The 17,197-nt window shown below is 31.1% G+C and overlaps 1 protein-coding gene across 4 annotated transcripts; it reads left to right on the top strand.

Moving 5' to 3' along the window:
- Window positions 1-6,895: 6,895 nt before the first annotated feature.
- Window positions 6,896-11,478, top strand: LOC141707447 (uncharacterized). Of its 4 annotated transcripts, none has more exons than XR_012569054.1 (7): window positions 6,896-7,152; window positions 8,007-8,225; window positions 8,330-8,448; window positions 8,535-8,700; window positions 10,578-10,875; window positions 10,947-11,094; window positions 11,179-11,478. XR_012569054.1 is itself a non-coding variant. In XM_074510618.1 (7 exons), exons 4-7 carry the CDS (start codon window positions 8,585-8,587, stop codon window positions 11,237-11,239), a joined length of 609 nt encoding a protein of 202 aa, XP_074366719.1. In that variant the 5' UTR covers window positions 6,899-7,152; window positions 8,007-8,225; window positions 8,330-8,448; window positions 8,535-8,584; the 3' UTR covers window positions 11,240-11,478. The 4 variants fall into 4 exon arrangements, 3 of the variants coding, with proteins under 3 accessions (XP_074366719.1, XP_074366721.1, XP_074366720.1); XM_074510618.1 differs by having other exon boundaries at window positions 6,899-7,152; window positions 10,961-11,094; XM_074510620.1 differs by having other exon boundaries at window positions 6,899-7,152; window positions 7,986-8,225; window positions 10,961-11,094.
- Window positions 11,479-17,197: the final 5,719 nt, after the last annotated feature.

Genomic DNA, 17,197 nt, shown 5'->3' with positions numbered 1-17,197 from the left:
TAAAATAAATCAGTCCCAATATGTTGAAAAATATCTGAATATTATTATTTAAATAATATTCCCATAAAGGACAATTTTTATAAAAATAAATGAAGTAGAAGTTTTAAAAACTCATACTTGAAACGAATAATAATAACAAAGATATACTTATACGAAAGTACGATCTTTATTTGAATAATCGAAAATAAGTTTGAAATATCGAAACATTATTCTTTAATAAAATAAAGAATATTATTTAATAAAATAGGCGGAGTCATAAGTCCTCGAATGAATATTCAAAATAATATTCATTAAATAAAATAAAGTTATCGAATAAATCTTATTCGATTAATAGTTTTGAAAACTATATCTATATATATATAAATATATATATATATATTATACTCGCGAACATCGACTCCCGGTTTAGAAAAATGTTCACCTTCGGGTCCCCTATACTAAGGGTATACGCAATTACTGCTTATCTCTAGCATAGGTATTATGCAACTTATAAGCATTTGAATCAACAATTAGATATCAAGATTACGAAACAAGCATGTATATATACCATATCAGCATGCTCCAATATATCGTAAGATTGGCTAATAACAAGCATGCACTTATCACAAGATAATGCATATACATATGTACATCACAACAACAGTATAACGGGTAGAAACTTGCCTGAGTGTTCCGGGATAGACTTAAGCTTAGACTGGGTCCGGTAACCTATGAACAACAACATAATCTGGAATTAGACCACGGTCGCTTAAGGTCGCTTATACACTTAACGATTTGCGTTAATCTCTTGCGTACCCTCGGTTCCACCAATTTTAAAAAATTAACCGTTACGAATTTTAAGGCGACTCTTTCGCGAATACTCTACCAACTGCCTAACCCAAATTACATAATTGTTTTGTAATCCAATTAGTCTTTTAAGGGCCTTAAACAAGGTCTCAAAGTAAAGCGAGGGGTAAAGGCTCGTTCGTGAAACGCCGTTACTTAAAATGGTCGTTTCTTCTAAACCGTAGATCGGAACCAAGCGAACCACATATCAAAATGAAGGTTACGACATGCTCTAGCTAATCATGGCAATGTTACAGATTGGTTGTTGAGTTTCCTATTCTGAACACTAAGAACTAGCAGTTGAATAAAACGGGCATTACGACGGCTATGTTTACGCGATTACCAAGTTTTAAACCACTCTAAACAACCACAATTCAACTCACAACCACCAATACAACCAAATTTCACCCAAACCTTACTACATCAGTCCCAAACCTCAAGATTTTCCAATTCATTCAATCACAAACATGAACTACTAACTATACTTAAGTTTCATTAACTATAAACAAGAATCCATAATCCAAATTACTACAAATCCAATCCACACTTTAAACACACAAGCATCATGCTTCTCATTTACTATAACAATCAAAACCATTCCTAATACTCAAAAGGAAAGCTAGGGTTTGAAGTTTTATACCTTCCTTGAAGCTTTTAATCAATGAAAGATCCTTGGAATGCCCATGGAAGCCTTGATCTATGCTTAAGCTACCTTGACCTTACAAATAAAATCAAGAATCAAAAATTTGTTCTTAAAAGTTACTATTCACCCTAAACTAAAATGATTTATTTGAGCTAGCAAACCTTGGATTCAAGCACTCAAACTACTTGCTCTTCTTAGTTATGAAATATAGAATCCAAGGAAACAAACCTCTTGAATTATGATTGAGTTGAGCTTGGGTTTGGAAATTTTTCTTCTTGTTTTTCTTCAAAAGGCCGAGAGAAAATAGATGGGGGAAGAAGAAAATGTGTTTGTTTTGGTTGCTTTTGATTTTGGTGTTTGTGAAATGAATACTTGGTGGAGATTGCTTTGATAAAGTGATGACATCACTTGGATGACCTCACCTCCAAGCCACATGTCTTTCCCTTATGGTTTGATGATGTCACCTTCTCTTTTAACCACTTATTTTAGCTTATCTTGGAAGTTTCCTTCCCATTCTACTTGTATGTGCTTGTCCCTTGGTTGTTTATTTATTTTACGGTTGGCTTAACTCTCGTTCTCGCTCGTTGTTTGAGGGATCATATCCGGGATCTTATTACTTGGGTTCCCCTAACCTTTCTCAATATTTTATATTCCTTTTATGATCCTCTTGAATTTAAATCCTTTTAATCATGTTACCTTATACTCAATTCATTCGGTATCTGGTGGATTTTTGAGAAAAATTAAAGTGTTCGAATTTGGATTCTGACGATCTTTACATACACTTATATACCATATGGAGTACTAATAAGATCTCAGAATATCAATAAAAGAACTCCTACATAGTGTGGCATGAAAAGTTTTCTTAATCAGCATTATCAGCAAAAGTTACTATTCATCAGGGTTTCAAAAATTCCAAAAATTGGGGTTATTACAGTAACCGTCTTCTTTGTAATCAAGAAAATTTTTGGATTTAATATAGTTGCCAAGAAAATGGTACTAAACAAGATTCGGGAGATAAGGAATAGCTGGAGAAGACCAAATGCACTTCCAAGAGTATTAAAAATTCCTTTCACTGGAGATAGGGTGCATTTGAGGCCTTATTGGATATTGGAGTTCAAAGATGAAAAATACATCAGAAGATTCTTCAGATTGGAAGATCAGCTAAAGATTGCAAGCAATGAAACTCTCAATAAGATGCAAGAAAAGCTGGATCAGTCAAATGAGGATGAATCAGAATTTTACAGGCAACTCCAAAATCAAATTGAGGAAAATAATGTGGAGCTAGGAAAGAAGTCAAGGCAATCAAGGAAATTATCTAAATTTTCTCAGTCTAAAGGAGCACCTTAAAAATGATCTGTAAGACACTCTACAAATCCTTCTTTGTGAGAATTTTCAATAAACTGCAGCACTTGTAAATTTTAACCTACTTTATTTCATTCTGTATTCATAGAGTGTTTTGTTATCATCAAGTTTCTCTTAATTTATGGCTACAATTCCAGTAGACATAAATTGGGGGAGATTGTTAGTAATATGTTGTGTACTTGATGATAACTTGAACAAAATACTTAGTAGATTTTATTTAAATGAAATTGTAGATTTCAATGGATGATCAATTCAACATCCGTTGAAAGAGCAGCTTATGTAACAATAAGATTGGTAGCACATTTTTGCATACTTAAATAGATTAGTGAACTAGATGTTGTAGAATGTTTAAGTCATATTATACTAGATTGATATGCAAGATAGGATGGTTAACTGTAAATATCAGATACCTTGTAATCTTGTATAAATGAATTAGAGTTAACTTCCAAGAAGACAGTCTCACCGGATGATTCACAAGGTTTCAACGGATGATCAACTTAAGTCTCGACGGATGATTAATCTGAGTTTCAACGGATGATCAGATTCAAAAGAGCAGTTGATAGTGACTTGACAATCACATGCGTTGGTTGTATGCAAATGGAATATGGCAGCCTAATTCAGGTTTTAGAGAACAAAGAAGCATTTTCATTTCCATGCTAAATTGAAGATATTCAAAGATGCTGGAAAGAGAAGTGAAGAAGCATGAAGTTAGACTAAAAATAATTTATCTTATTTATTTGTCTTCTTATCACGTAACTTGGTGATATATAAACCAAGAGTAGCAAGTTGAATAGGATCGAAGTTAGCAAGCAAATTACCAGAGAAATAGATAAGGCAGAATTTGTAAAGAATTTCTGGATTTTGTAGATTCAACTTGTAAGCAGCTGTGTACAATTCTGTAATATAGAGTTCTCTACTAAATATATATCTCTGGTGGAAAAGTTCAATCCACCAGAAAGTTTTTAAGTACATGTATTTAAATACTTTGTGTTTTGATTTCTATACTTCTTTTATCCCGCACCATTGCAAAATCAGACACAGCTATATATATATATATATATATTTATTGAAGAACTGTTTTTAAAAATTGAAAAAAAATCCACAATTACATTCAACCCCCCTTCTATAATTCTTATTTAGATTGTTTGGGAATAATAATGTATCACATTCAACTCATTTCTCGTATCACTTACGGTTAAGTGATGAGAAACACATATCTTAAAATCTCGAGAAATAAATTATATAGTATTTTTCCACATGTACAAGATATAAGGTTGAAATGAATGAAACATACATTTAATCTCAAAATATTTCGAACCCTTACACAACACCTATTATTTGGTATCTAGCTTAACTATTTTTATAAGGTCCATTATGTGTCTAGTGCTTCGTGGCCAAACAAAAATATCTTTCGTAATCCTTGTTACTCTTATACTTCTGTCCACTTAGAGGAACTCCAATAGAGGTGCCGAAAAGGGTGCCAAATCTTATGTGGCATAGCGCTCTTGAATGCCTTCCTATTAGAATGACGAGGGTGTCCAAGAGGTGCCAAGAGAAGTTGCCAACTTTTGGCACCCTCTTGGCACCTTCTCTAAATGGAAAAAGTTATATTGTCCACACCCATTTTATACATGTAGTTTTTATATTATTTATTTGGGGACCATTTAAGCACCTCATATGGTGCCAACTATTGGACTTGAAAGATTTTAAATGTGATATAATTGAAAGAGTAAATAAAAAATTATTATTTATAATGTGTTGTACAAGGTTGGCACGCCTAAAGGGTGTCTCTATTTGAGATGCTCTTAACAAACAAACAAATAAGTGAATAAATATATATTTGACGTTTTAAAAAATGAGAAACGTTTAAGTGAGAGTTTATACTGTGTCATCCCGTCATCCCAGATACCGGGTTCGACACTGGCTCAACTCAAGAATTTTCTAGAACAGATACTAATTTGTAAGGTTATAAGTCATATTTGTCAATAAAAAATTGATTAATATTTTTTTTAATTAATGGTATTTAAATAAAATTTTAAAATTAAAGAATTATTTATTTCTAACATTAAATCAATCAATATATCAATATACTTATATAAAGGAGAAGACGAGACCGTTTAGGTGGCGCCTCTCAAATCCTCTCATTCCATTTTTCTAATTTTCTCAATTTTTCGAGTTATAAAATATCACCAACTACAATTACCTTATATTTTCATAAATATATTATCATCATTCATAATAATCTCCTAAAGTTTCTACAACATCTTCCATTAAGATTTTTTAAATCAACCTACCATCATTATATTCTCCTAAAGGTTCTACTTTCTTTTATTATATCTATAATAAATATTTATAGATACTTAATTTTGTAAAATTTTATTGTCTAAAAATTAAAAGAATTTTTAAAAAAAAATATAATATAGTAAGTTGATTTTAAGAGAAGAAATGACATTAAAAAAATTAGGGGAATATAAAGATGATATGTTTATTTGAAGAGAAATTAGAAGTTTTAGGAGAATATAATGATGGTAAGTTGATTTCAAAAATCATAATGGAAGTTGTTTTAGAAACTTTAAGATAATAGAAGACGAGACCGTTTAGGTGGCGCCTCTCAAATCCTCTCATTCCATTTTTCTAATTTTCTCAATTTTTCGAGTTATAAAATATCACCAACTACAATTACCTTATATTTTCATAAATATATTATCATCATTCATAATAATCTCCTAAAGTTTCTACAACATCTTCCATTAAGATTTTTTAAATCAACCTACCATCATTATATTCTCCTAAAGGTTCTACTTTCCTTTTAAATATTATCTTAAAGTTTCTAAAACAACTTCCATTATGATTTTTGAAATCAACTTACCATCATTATATTCTCCTAAAACTTCTAATTTCTCTTCAAATAAACATATCATCTTTATATTCCCCTAATTTTTTTAATGTCATTTCTTCTCTTAAAATCAACTTACTATATTATATTTTTTTTTAAAAATTCTTTTAATTTTTAGACAATAAAATTTTACAAAATTAAGTATCTATAAATATTTATTATCATTCATAATATTATCCTACGATGTGTACATCTTTTAAAATCAGTGTACTATCATAATATTCTCCTAAAATTTCTCTTTTCGCTTTAAATCAATTTACCATCTTGATATTTTCCTAGATTTCTTTTTAACACAATTTCTCTTTTTACTAAAATCAATTTACTATATTATATTTTCCTATATATTTTTATTTTTATCTTATGAAATGTTACAAAGACAACTATATATATATATATATATGTTTTCTCAATATTTTTTAAAATCGATATATCATTATATTATACTTATGTAGAGGAAAAGTCGAGTACGGTAAGGTGGCGCCTCTAATATATAATTTTGTAACTTTTTTAAAAAATTTATATTATTAAATAAAAAATATTAGATTGATTATGGACTAATAAAAAAATATATTTTATTATATTAGATTTGTGAAAAATGAGAGGGCAGCTCATTGAAATTAACATATTTAATGAGAGAACAAACTTTTAAACTTCTTGATTTATTTATATTTTTATTTAATATTTATAATTTCAGAATAATTAAGATCTAATAGAAAATAAAAAATAAAAAATGAAACATCATTTTAGAAGGCAAATTAGTTTAAAAAAATCAGTATACATAGAAGTTGGTCGGCGGTACGTGTTAGTTTGTACTTTGTTACTACCTCCGTCTCAAAATGTTTTTCCCATTTTGATTTTTCGTATTGTTCATGGTAAGCGATTGACTACTAATTTACGCCTAATCTATAATATCAAATATAGTTATGAGTGATTTTGTTGGATTCATATTTATAAGTATTTAATAAAAATTTTATATTTAATATTAATATGAAATTAAAGATATTAATAATAAAGAATGTATATTGACAAACTTGTAGAACACAAATAGAAAACATTTAGTACTTGCAAAAATCAGGATGTAAAGGTACAGAGAATAGAATAGAACCCACTTGCAAGACGTCACGCGTTACAATTGACATGCCTGTCAACCCCCACATGAGCACTTAAGTCATCGTTTCATGTGTTGTACTTTTGGCTCCATCTTGGGGTTTTTGTTTTTGCTTAACATGAAAAATTCGTTATCCGAAAGAATGATTAAAATAATTGGTATGGAGACATCCCATCAGCCTACATCAAATATATTAATTTGAGTGATTTTGATCACACGCCCTACTTGTCTTCATCTTCTTCCTCCATCCCCTTCCTCCCTACCCCGGGGTCAGATTCATCCGAGGTTAAATTATTACGATTTTCTTCATTTCATCAGGTTAGTTTTAATGAATTCTTGAATCTCTCTCTCTCTCTCTCTATTACAACAAAATATATGTAACGGCCTATACTCTATATAACGGCCTCTATTCTCTAATCTCTCTGTTCAAATCCACTCTCTCTCATCTCTCTGCTCAGTTCCTCTCTCTCCCATCTCTTCCTTCAAATCACCCTCTCTCCCCCCCCCCTCTCTCTCCCTCCCTCCCTCGCACCCTCTCTCTCTCCAACCCTCTCCCACTCTCTCTCTCTCTCCAGCCCTCTCCCTCCCTCTCTCTCTCTCTCTCATAAATTACTAGATTTCTTGAATGATATGGGTTTGTGAGATTCTCTGTCAGTTATATGCCTGTGATTAATGTTTATGACTATAGTTTGGTCACTGATTTGATTTTATTTGCTTTTTATGTGTAATATGCCTGTATTTCCGAGCCTAGCAGCCGCCCCATACAATTAAGTGATTTTAAATTGGGTGTGACAGTGTGAAATGTATGTTTTGTTGTGTATGATCTAGAGATGAGTGTTATTTTCTTAGAGACGATTCTTTAGCCGTGATTTACTAGTAGTTTCCAAATTGTTTGTACTAGGCATCTAAAACTGCCATTGCTTTCGAATTTTGTGGTGTATGAAACTTGGGTTTAGGTTAGTCAACTTGTTGAAGTATCTTAAGGTTGTAGTTTTTTATGGCGGAGACTGAAATTTACACTCAGAAACTTTTTTCATGCCAAGATCATAACTGAAGCAAACATATTGATGTTTCTTCTGTTCCACGTATTTCCAATCTATGTCATGGAAAGATGTATGATTGTATTCACGAATTGACTGAACTTACACCAGTTTCCTTTTGGATATGTCAAGACTTACTTAAAGCATCTGAAAGGAGGAGACATCTTGAAAGCCTTTTTCTATTAGCTCCTCAAAATGTGGTTAAGACTTACTGTGTCGGGCGTTTATTGGATGATGATCTTGCATCAATGCGTTCAGTTCCTGATGAACTTGCATCATTGCATTTGGAAATGCCTTCCAACTTCAATGGCTTCCAACTTCAGATGAACAAGATTTACCTTTGTTTTTCAGGTTAGAAACTAATATACACTTGTACTTTTAGTTTTCTTTTGAACTGAAAAGTTATGCTCTTATATATATAAAATGCAAATAATTTATTCTTTTGTTTCATTCAGATCTCTTTTTTCCACTGTGGGAAAGTTTCATCAAGCAAAGAAGTAGTTTGGGAATATACCGGCTGGTATACACATCATCTGCACATGTCCAATATTTGTCCTTCCTGCTGCATTTGAAGGTATACATAGTGATATATTATACAGGTTATGTAATTATATTGAATAATTTATGCAAGTGAGTTGCTTAAGATTAAAATGTTTACAGAATTGATACTTGACGATGGAATAAGGAAGGACCTTGGAGAACTTTATGAAATGTTGTTGGAATCTGAAATCCAGGGGGTTTGTGAAAGGAAGCTGTTTGAAAAATTGTTCAAGGAGTACACTCGAAATGAAAATGGAAGTTTTACACACAGCAGCGAATCTTTAAGGTATATCACCTTTGGTACTTTTGTCTTACTATCACATCAAATACTTCGATTATAAAATCCAAAACCCAATTATGCTGGGTAACATTCCCCTAGCATGGTTATGTTTTGAATTGGCTGGTGTTCCCTAGCATGATTATGTTTTTAAGAGGAAATAATGGCCCCTACAGATTCTTTTTGATTGTCAAATTAGTGTTGTTAGGGTGGTTTTTAGGGTAATAAAGCCAAGGTAGACGTATTTTGGAAATTTGTATTGTCCGACTAATCAAAAACATACAATGATCCTATGATATAAAATAGTGAAGGACATGCCTACAAGGATAAGAAGAGAGAAACCACTAGTATGCAAAAGATCTCGAATTATTCACTAATTTAGATATTTTATAATCCATCATATTCAAACATTTTTTTTAGGAAACATAATATTCTAATATTTAGAGCTCCTATATAATGAAAATTACAAATGTTTAAGAAAATATCTTATAATATGGAGAACAAGAATATTAGATAAAAGGCGATTACTTCATTTTGTATTTACCACCTAGTACTTATCTGCCTTATATTTACACTCTAGCATATTTCTAATTAGATAGTATAAAAATTTATTAATAAAAGCACTTAAATGTGAATAATATAATATAAATAACTAATTTAATTATTTCCATTTTTCTCTTTGGAATTAGAAGTGCACTTTAAATGTTCCATGGGGGAGGTGCTAATTCAGTGTTTGCATATTCACATTCTTCCCAGATGAATAAAATTCCTTGATTTAAATTCAAATTAACACAGAAGTTTCTAGAATTAGCAATTTTTCTTAGTTTATGCCTATCCAAGCTGGACACTTGTCTAGAATAATTTTGTATTAGTATATACTTGAAAATGTTTGAGTGGTTTGACACGTCTAACTTAATAAGGTTTTAGGGGTTGAATGCATTTTGACTTTTGAACTTAATTATTCTGTTTAGAATTTTTCAAACGGATTATTTAACTTGTAGTGAATAAATTCAAGTAGATTATGAAGCAGACATTATTAACTAAAAATGGTATTCTTAAGCACAAGTAAATTAATTATATACATATTTCCATGTAATTTTTATTGCTTTTTCATTGTTGAAATCTCGCAAGTGGAAACAAGTTAGGGCAACATGTCAAAAGTTTGTTTATAAATAATGTTGATACTTAATTCTTGTAATTTGGTAGTCAAAAATTTAGTAAAAATTAAATGAAATAGGTAGCACATGCATACAAAAGGTTTGTTAGTAAGTGATAAGTTGCTAAAAGATTAAACTGGATCAAGATTAAGATGTCAAAATGAGATGATACTAAAGATTTTAACCAAAGTTTTTGTGATTCATTTTGTAACGATTTGGAGTTCTAAATGTATTTTTTTTCATAATGCATTTGAATTGCTTCTTTCCATGTAAAAAAACTTGGATCATCGATCATCATGAAGCACTCTTCTTTAGTTAAAATAGTTTATTTAACATGGAGAAATAGAGAATTTCTCCTCTTTCTTATATTTATCAACAGAGATTTGGAATTAAGCCACCATTGACTAATTTATTACACATTAGAAAGACACTACCACTGAAAATTAGATATGTCAATGTTAACAGAAGGCCTTAAATGGTGTGCATGATTAGTCGTGAAGGTTTGTTGACTAATTCGATCATAAAAATGCTTAAATAAGCGGATGATTAGTTAATGATCATAAATTTATAACATATTTGCTAATCTTGTACCAAAATTAAGTTGCACTATTTATAGTATTGATAGCCGTTTTGGATTTATTGTTAAGAACTAGTTAATTATCGTATTTACATTGTGATTTATGTATTGGAATTCTATCAATGTTGCTTCTTATGTTATTCTTCTTTCAGAAATGGATCATTTATAATCACACACTGCCCTGTGGTCTGGACCCCTAAAGATAGATACAAATTCATTGGGAAATTAGGGGAATACAGAGAACTGGATAGGAGATTGTATGATCTACTTACTAATGATACCTTTGCTAGAGCAACTTTCACCGTTGACTTCTGGACAAGGGTAGACACAGCTGAACCATCATCTTTAGCTTTCATACTGAAACCATTGTATACTCGTGGCAAGAACACGTTATATACAAACGTGGAAGCCATAAGATCTTTTCACAAATATGCATATGAGCATAAACCAGTAAGTACAATGTTTTACATTTTAATACTCTAAATAATATAAGTTCGGATGATGATTTTATTGTTCTTTAGTTTTTATTATATAGGATTCGTGTTCATTATGGTTGGATGTGGAGAAAGTATTATACTATGTCTTCCCAGAGGCGCCTGCAAGCTTATATGAGATGATAATTGACCGGCTGCAATTTTCAAGCAATGCAACAGTTATCACGAATATACAGTAATATAGAATTATTTTTTTGCATAAACAGTAGTAAATATACACATCTGAACACATTATTAAATATTATTATCTTGATTTCAGGGGTCCTATGCCGTCCATCATAAAGTTTCTGCAAGATGGACCACATAAGTTTGAGTTCTAGCTCTTGTTGATCATTCAAACCTTTTTTTTCAGTTTGTGCCCTATTCGGTGATCTTGGCATTTTTGTTAGTGGCTTGTGATCAGTTATTACAAATACCTTGATTGTGGAAATTTAAGTGTATACTATGCATGTAAACTAATCTCTAAAACTGATAGGAACGTGACACGAAGAGTGTATGCTGAACATATATGTAATTTTATAAATGTACGGCTCCTCCCCAAATAGGAGATTATTTTCCATATCAGGTTTAATAGGAGATTGTTTTCCATGTCAGGTATAACATAGGAGCACCAATCGTACCGTGGTTGTTTCTGACGAATTTATGATCCTTAATAGAGTAGATTGTCCCACTTATTTGTTATACAAAGTCGGTGCTACAAAATAATATGTAAGGTTTGTACAAGCAACATTTGCCATTGTGCTCCGCAAGCTCAAAAGTAGCACAAATTTTACTAATTATACATAATCTTTTTTTAAGTTCAATTGTTGCAATTGCCAACCCTCAACAGTTCTTCATAGTTCTTCATTATTCTAATTGTCCTTATCATATTTTACTAATATGCATGGTAGTGAACAGGATCTGTTTTCACTCGGAGCTCAACAAGAATCATACGGGAACTATATAGTTATTTTAGAGTAGATTGTCCCAACTATTTGTCAAAATGATATGTAAGGTTTGTACAAGCAACATCTGCCAATGTGCTCCGCAGGCTCAAAAGTAGCACAAATTTTACTAATTACACATAATCTTTTTTTAAGTTCAATTGTTGTAATTGCCAACCCTGAACAGTTCTTCATTTTTCTGTACTGGGAACAAATCGCTAATGTGTTCGGCAAGTTTAAAACTGATTGCCCTTATCCATATGCATGGTAGTGAATAGGATCTGTTTTCACTTGGAGCTCAACAAGAATCATCCGGGAACTATATAGTTATTTTAGATTTACCATTGGACTTGTTCTAAAAAATTGAAAACAAATTATATGTATCAATACTATACTATAATAACTGAAATGGGGCATAATTTGGTATGCCTTTTTTGTTTGGTTTGTTTATCCCTATTTATGACCGTCGGATTTTTTTAATCAAGCCATCAGGACCGTTAGATTCAAATACTAAAAGAATATACCACTCAAACTCCCAGGTTCGAATCCCGCCAACATCAAATATTTCTATTATTATTTATACAATACTAAAACTCCCAGGTTCGAATCTCACCAACATCAAATATTTATATTATTATTTATATATTATCCGATATTTAGGTTCGAATCCCGCTGACAATAAATATTTATATTATTATTTATAAATATGCCAATAAGGTAATGGTACAAAAATAATTATTATAATTTTAAATAATATAAAAATATTAATAAATACCCGTGAATTGCACGGGTTGTAAGGCTAGTATTTATAGGAAGATGTTTGGGGGCTTCTCAACGGGTGCCTGAAAATGAGGACCAGGCCCTAACCCGACTAGAATTGGGTCGACCCGCCAAGTCTAAATAAAAAATGGGGCACAGGGGAAAATTATTTTATCCTATATAAGTATGGGTATGGTATTTGTACGATTATCGTTGGAGCCTGGAATTTTTTTTTTCTCTATCACACTATAATATATTAAGGAGTATGATTTTTATAATTAAATTTAATATATTTTATAAATGTAATAAAGACTGTATCAATATTTTCTGAATATTTATTATATGAAAATCCAAATTTGATGGAAAATACTTGAACTAAGATTTTTGTCTAAAAGATTTAGAGCAAATTGCATTTTTGGTTTTGTCTTTTTGCACTTCTCAGCTCATAATATAATTATATATATTTTGCATCTCTTAGCTATGTATTTTATTACGACTAACTAGACTTGATAATATTAGTATACGATACGTGTTAGGTAATGAATTACATACAGAGGGGGTGAAAGTGTTTTTTGTGTTTTTATGCTTTTCTTGAATATTTAAGGCGGTGAACAAAGTAAACTAAATCTTGCGGTGAGATGTATTAATACTGAAATTAAGCAAGTAATGACAGTGAACACAAATCTTTCAAAACTCACTTAATTATATATTAAAATTAAGAAAGTTTTGCTACAAAATTTATAGACTCTTCGTTGCTAAAGAGCTTAGCTTCTTTTTTGAGAGAAATACAAAATTTTCTTATCTCAAAAATTACAACTAACAAAAGACCAGTGTTAACTTTATATCACAGTTAACTACTAGTTTACACAGTGTACAATAAGAGATGCTATTCACTTTAGTAAACTGTCACTTATCATTTCCATTTTAGGAAAAGTATATCTTTCATTTCTAGCTTAGCATATCTTTGCATACTGTGTTAACTTTGATCTTCCTTTGTCAGTTAATCCTCACTCTTGATCTTACACACTCTTCAAGCTGCTTTTTGTAGACTTGTCAATCCAACTGGTTGGATTGTTTGTTGATTGTTAATCTTGGATATTGAACTGGTCTGCAATTTGTACTTTGAGATTTTACCTCGAGATCTCCAGTTAGGCATATAGAGATCTTGACATCTCGATAAGTATATTGACTTATCGAGATCTCTAATACTCAATAGTTGATTTGACTTGTAGAGGTCTCTGAGTTCTCTATAAAAGAATTTAGCTTATCAAAATCTCTCATCTTCATATCTTCACTTTGACTTATCGATATCTCTGAGTTCTCTAGTGACTCATTGACTTGTCGATAACTCAGAGTACTCTAGTCAAATTTGACTTGTCGATAACTCAAAGTTCTCTAATGAATTTTGGTTTGTCGATATCTCTGAGTTCTCTAGTGAAATTTGACTTATCGATTACTCAGGGTTCTCTAATGAATGTTGACTTGTCGATAACTCTGAGTTCTCTAGTAGCTATCTTGGGTTCTCTATAAGTCATTCTGAAGTTCTCGAATGACTTCTCTATAACACTAAATATGTGACTTGTAGAGATCTTGACTTAGAACATTTTTTCCAAAATAGATTTATTCAACTCCAACCTTCTTCATAATTCTTCTGAGGCATGATCTTCTTGATCTTCTTCCAGATAGAATTCTTAGGCTTGATACCGTTTAAAGAAAAAGACTTCAATCTGCTCTTTTGACATTTTTACAGACTTTAAATGTTACAATATAAAATACAAACTAAGATTACAATACAACTTACTTAGGGTTGTCAATTTGACTTAGTCTTTATAAAGTACAGGGATATTTTGCACAACAATCTCCCCCAATTTGTGAGAAGATTGCTTATACAAATTCATGCTTGTTAACAAGACTAACCCCAAGTTATAATGGAAAATAAGACTAATATCAAAATTGACACAATTACAGCAATTGTACATTAGATGATTTTGAGTTTGAGTATTTACAAGCATCAGACAAAGATTGGAACTTCTGATTTATAACGACCCGTATATTTTATATTATTTTGAAAGTGTAATCGTTGAATAATTAGCTTAAATAAAATATGTGTATTGGTTTTGGCAGCGATGTGTTGTTTTGATTATTTATCTTTGATTTATTGGTGAATAGGTTGGAATGGTGTAATTTATTATTAAGTTATATTATTTTGTTTCGCGTTTAAAAGTGATTTCATTGCATTTTTATTTTCATAAATATTTGGATGGTTTCAAAAATTGATTTTATAATTTTATAATTTTAATAATTATTTTTAGGATTTTATAAAATTGAGAAATCAATATTTCATTAATTATTTATGTTTCAATGATTTTCTGATTGCAATTATTTGTAAAATCCATATTTAATTCCAGAATTTTTTCAAAAATTACGAAACTCATATTTTATGAAGATTAAAATATTCTGAAAATTTTAAAATTATCTCAGAAATTTTTGGGGTTAATTTCACCCGCACGTTGATTCATTTAATTGTTAAAAGCGGCTAAAAATTGCATTTCAAAAATTATCTTAAAATTACGAAATTTATGTTTGAATAAATTTCGGGATATTTATGAAATTTTAAGATTATTTTGGTATGGTTTTGAGTAATATTATTTGTGACGCCCTCCAAACCCGGGTCAGAAGTTTGGGGTCCACACACATGCCTTATTTATAATCTGCTTATAACAATAATAAAGATAATCATAATATGCAGTGACCCTACTTACCAACTACCACGGATCGCAACAGGTTAAAGTATACACACAAGCCACACATCTACTTATATTACATACCGTTCAAATCCCAACTATTCCAAACTCAAAACTGAGTATTAAACATTATTACAAACTTTTACAGACTTAAATTATCCCAAAAGAAGCCTACTAGCTCAGCTCAATCAACCTGAATCCCTAGCTCTCGCGCTGGACTGGGGATCTGCGGTACCAACTGGTTCCTTCTTAACTGGAAAAGAACAGAAACAATATCGCACAAATGAGCTAACTAGCTCAGCAAGTCACAATGACAAAACTGAGAATAATGATCATCAAGTGAACATGATTATGATATCAAGTGAACAATGGATTATGATTTAGAATTGGATATTATATTTTCATATTAAAAAACCAAGGTTAGGCTGCTGATCAGTCACGCACTAACCCCGAGCAAAGCACACAGCACTGCTCTAACTACTGGATCCAAGGCACACATTGGCCTAACTTGACCATTATATGGTCTGACCACGAATCTGGTCCACAATTTTATAAAAACAATCCAATTCTAACATAATAACAGAATAAACAATAATAAGCAATAACCAGAATCATTAACAACATTTGATGTTCCATAATGAAATGGTTTTAATCTGCATAAGGATCAACAGAGTATTTTTAAAGTTTGGATGTTAGGTAATGAAAGAATTGGATAAAATGAATCAATGTTTCAGGGTTTCAAGGATTTGGTCTTCCACAGCATAAAATACAAAGATTTGAATGTGTAAGAAATCTGGTTCAGTGTTCAATATTTAGTTTGTATGAATTTGTGGAGAAATATCGTATACTTGAGGTTCGTGTTTTGGGTATACAACAATCAAGGGTATAGAAAGAATAAGGTTCATGGCTCAAGAACAATAACTGGAATCAGGGTTTGGGTTTCAGTGCTTTAAAGCACTTGCAATATCAACAAGTCTATCAAGTATTACAATATCTCGAGAAAGTTCAGAACACTTGCCTGGCATTAGCTTACTATCCTGCACTCGCTTCCAATCACAATCGTCTTACTCCTCAACTACCTGTTTCCCTTTCCTACGTCTTGCCTTTTCTGCTCACATATCATAAGCCTCTATCAATAATCAACTCAAATGATTCTATTCAACACATACTTTTATCTACCCTTCGTTTCACCCAAATCCAATTAACGGATTGAAAGTTATGCAATAATCAAGTAAACGCCGAATATATAAACCGATAGTCAATCAACAAGTTACGTATAACACATAATACATCACGTAATGAATGGCATATCGTTTATAAAGAAGTCTCGGGTCATAAATAGGCTTTCTGGTATTTAAAATGATTTTTAAAATATTTTTTGGAATTAAAACGGGTCGTTGGATCAATTTCGGGTTAATAAACAGGGTTCGGTTGGCCAATTCTGGCTCCGAAATAATTTTAGAATAATTATCGAGCCTTAAAAATAATTTAGAATAATATTTTAAAGCTCGAAACTATTTTTCGGAATTTTTAAGTCAATTGTAAATAATTAAATCTAATTAAGTAATTAATTAAAATGTTAGGTCACACACACACTGTAGAGGGGGTAAATACAGTGTATAGTACACTCAAATCGAACTTTAAGAACTTAAGTAACTAGAAAACAAACTTTATTGAAACAATAAAATCTGTTACAGTATGGAACTGTTACCTCTCAGTGATGAACAAATATCACGAGAGCTGCAAGAGTTACAATGAATAATCTTTTCTAATAATGATAACACTTTTAGTGTAAACCCTATGTCTGTGTTTATATACTACACAGTTACAAGATAATCGCTAATTGATATGG

The sequence above is a fragment of the Apium graveolens genome, chromosome 2 (assembly GCF_009905375.1).
Source record: "Apium graveolens cultivar Ventura chromosome 2, ASM990537v1, whole genome shotgun sequence".
Taxonomy (NCBI): Eukaryota; Viridiplantae; Streptophyta; class Magnoliopsida; order Apiales; family Apiaceae; genus Apium; species Apium graveolens.
This window is presented reverse-complemented; position numbering and strand designations above follow the sequence as displayed.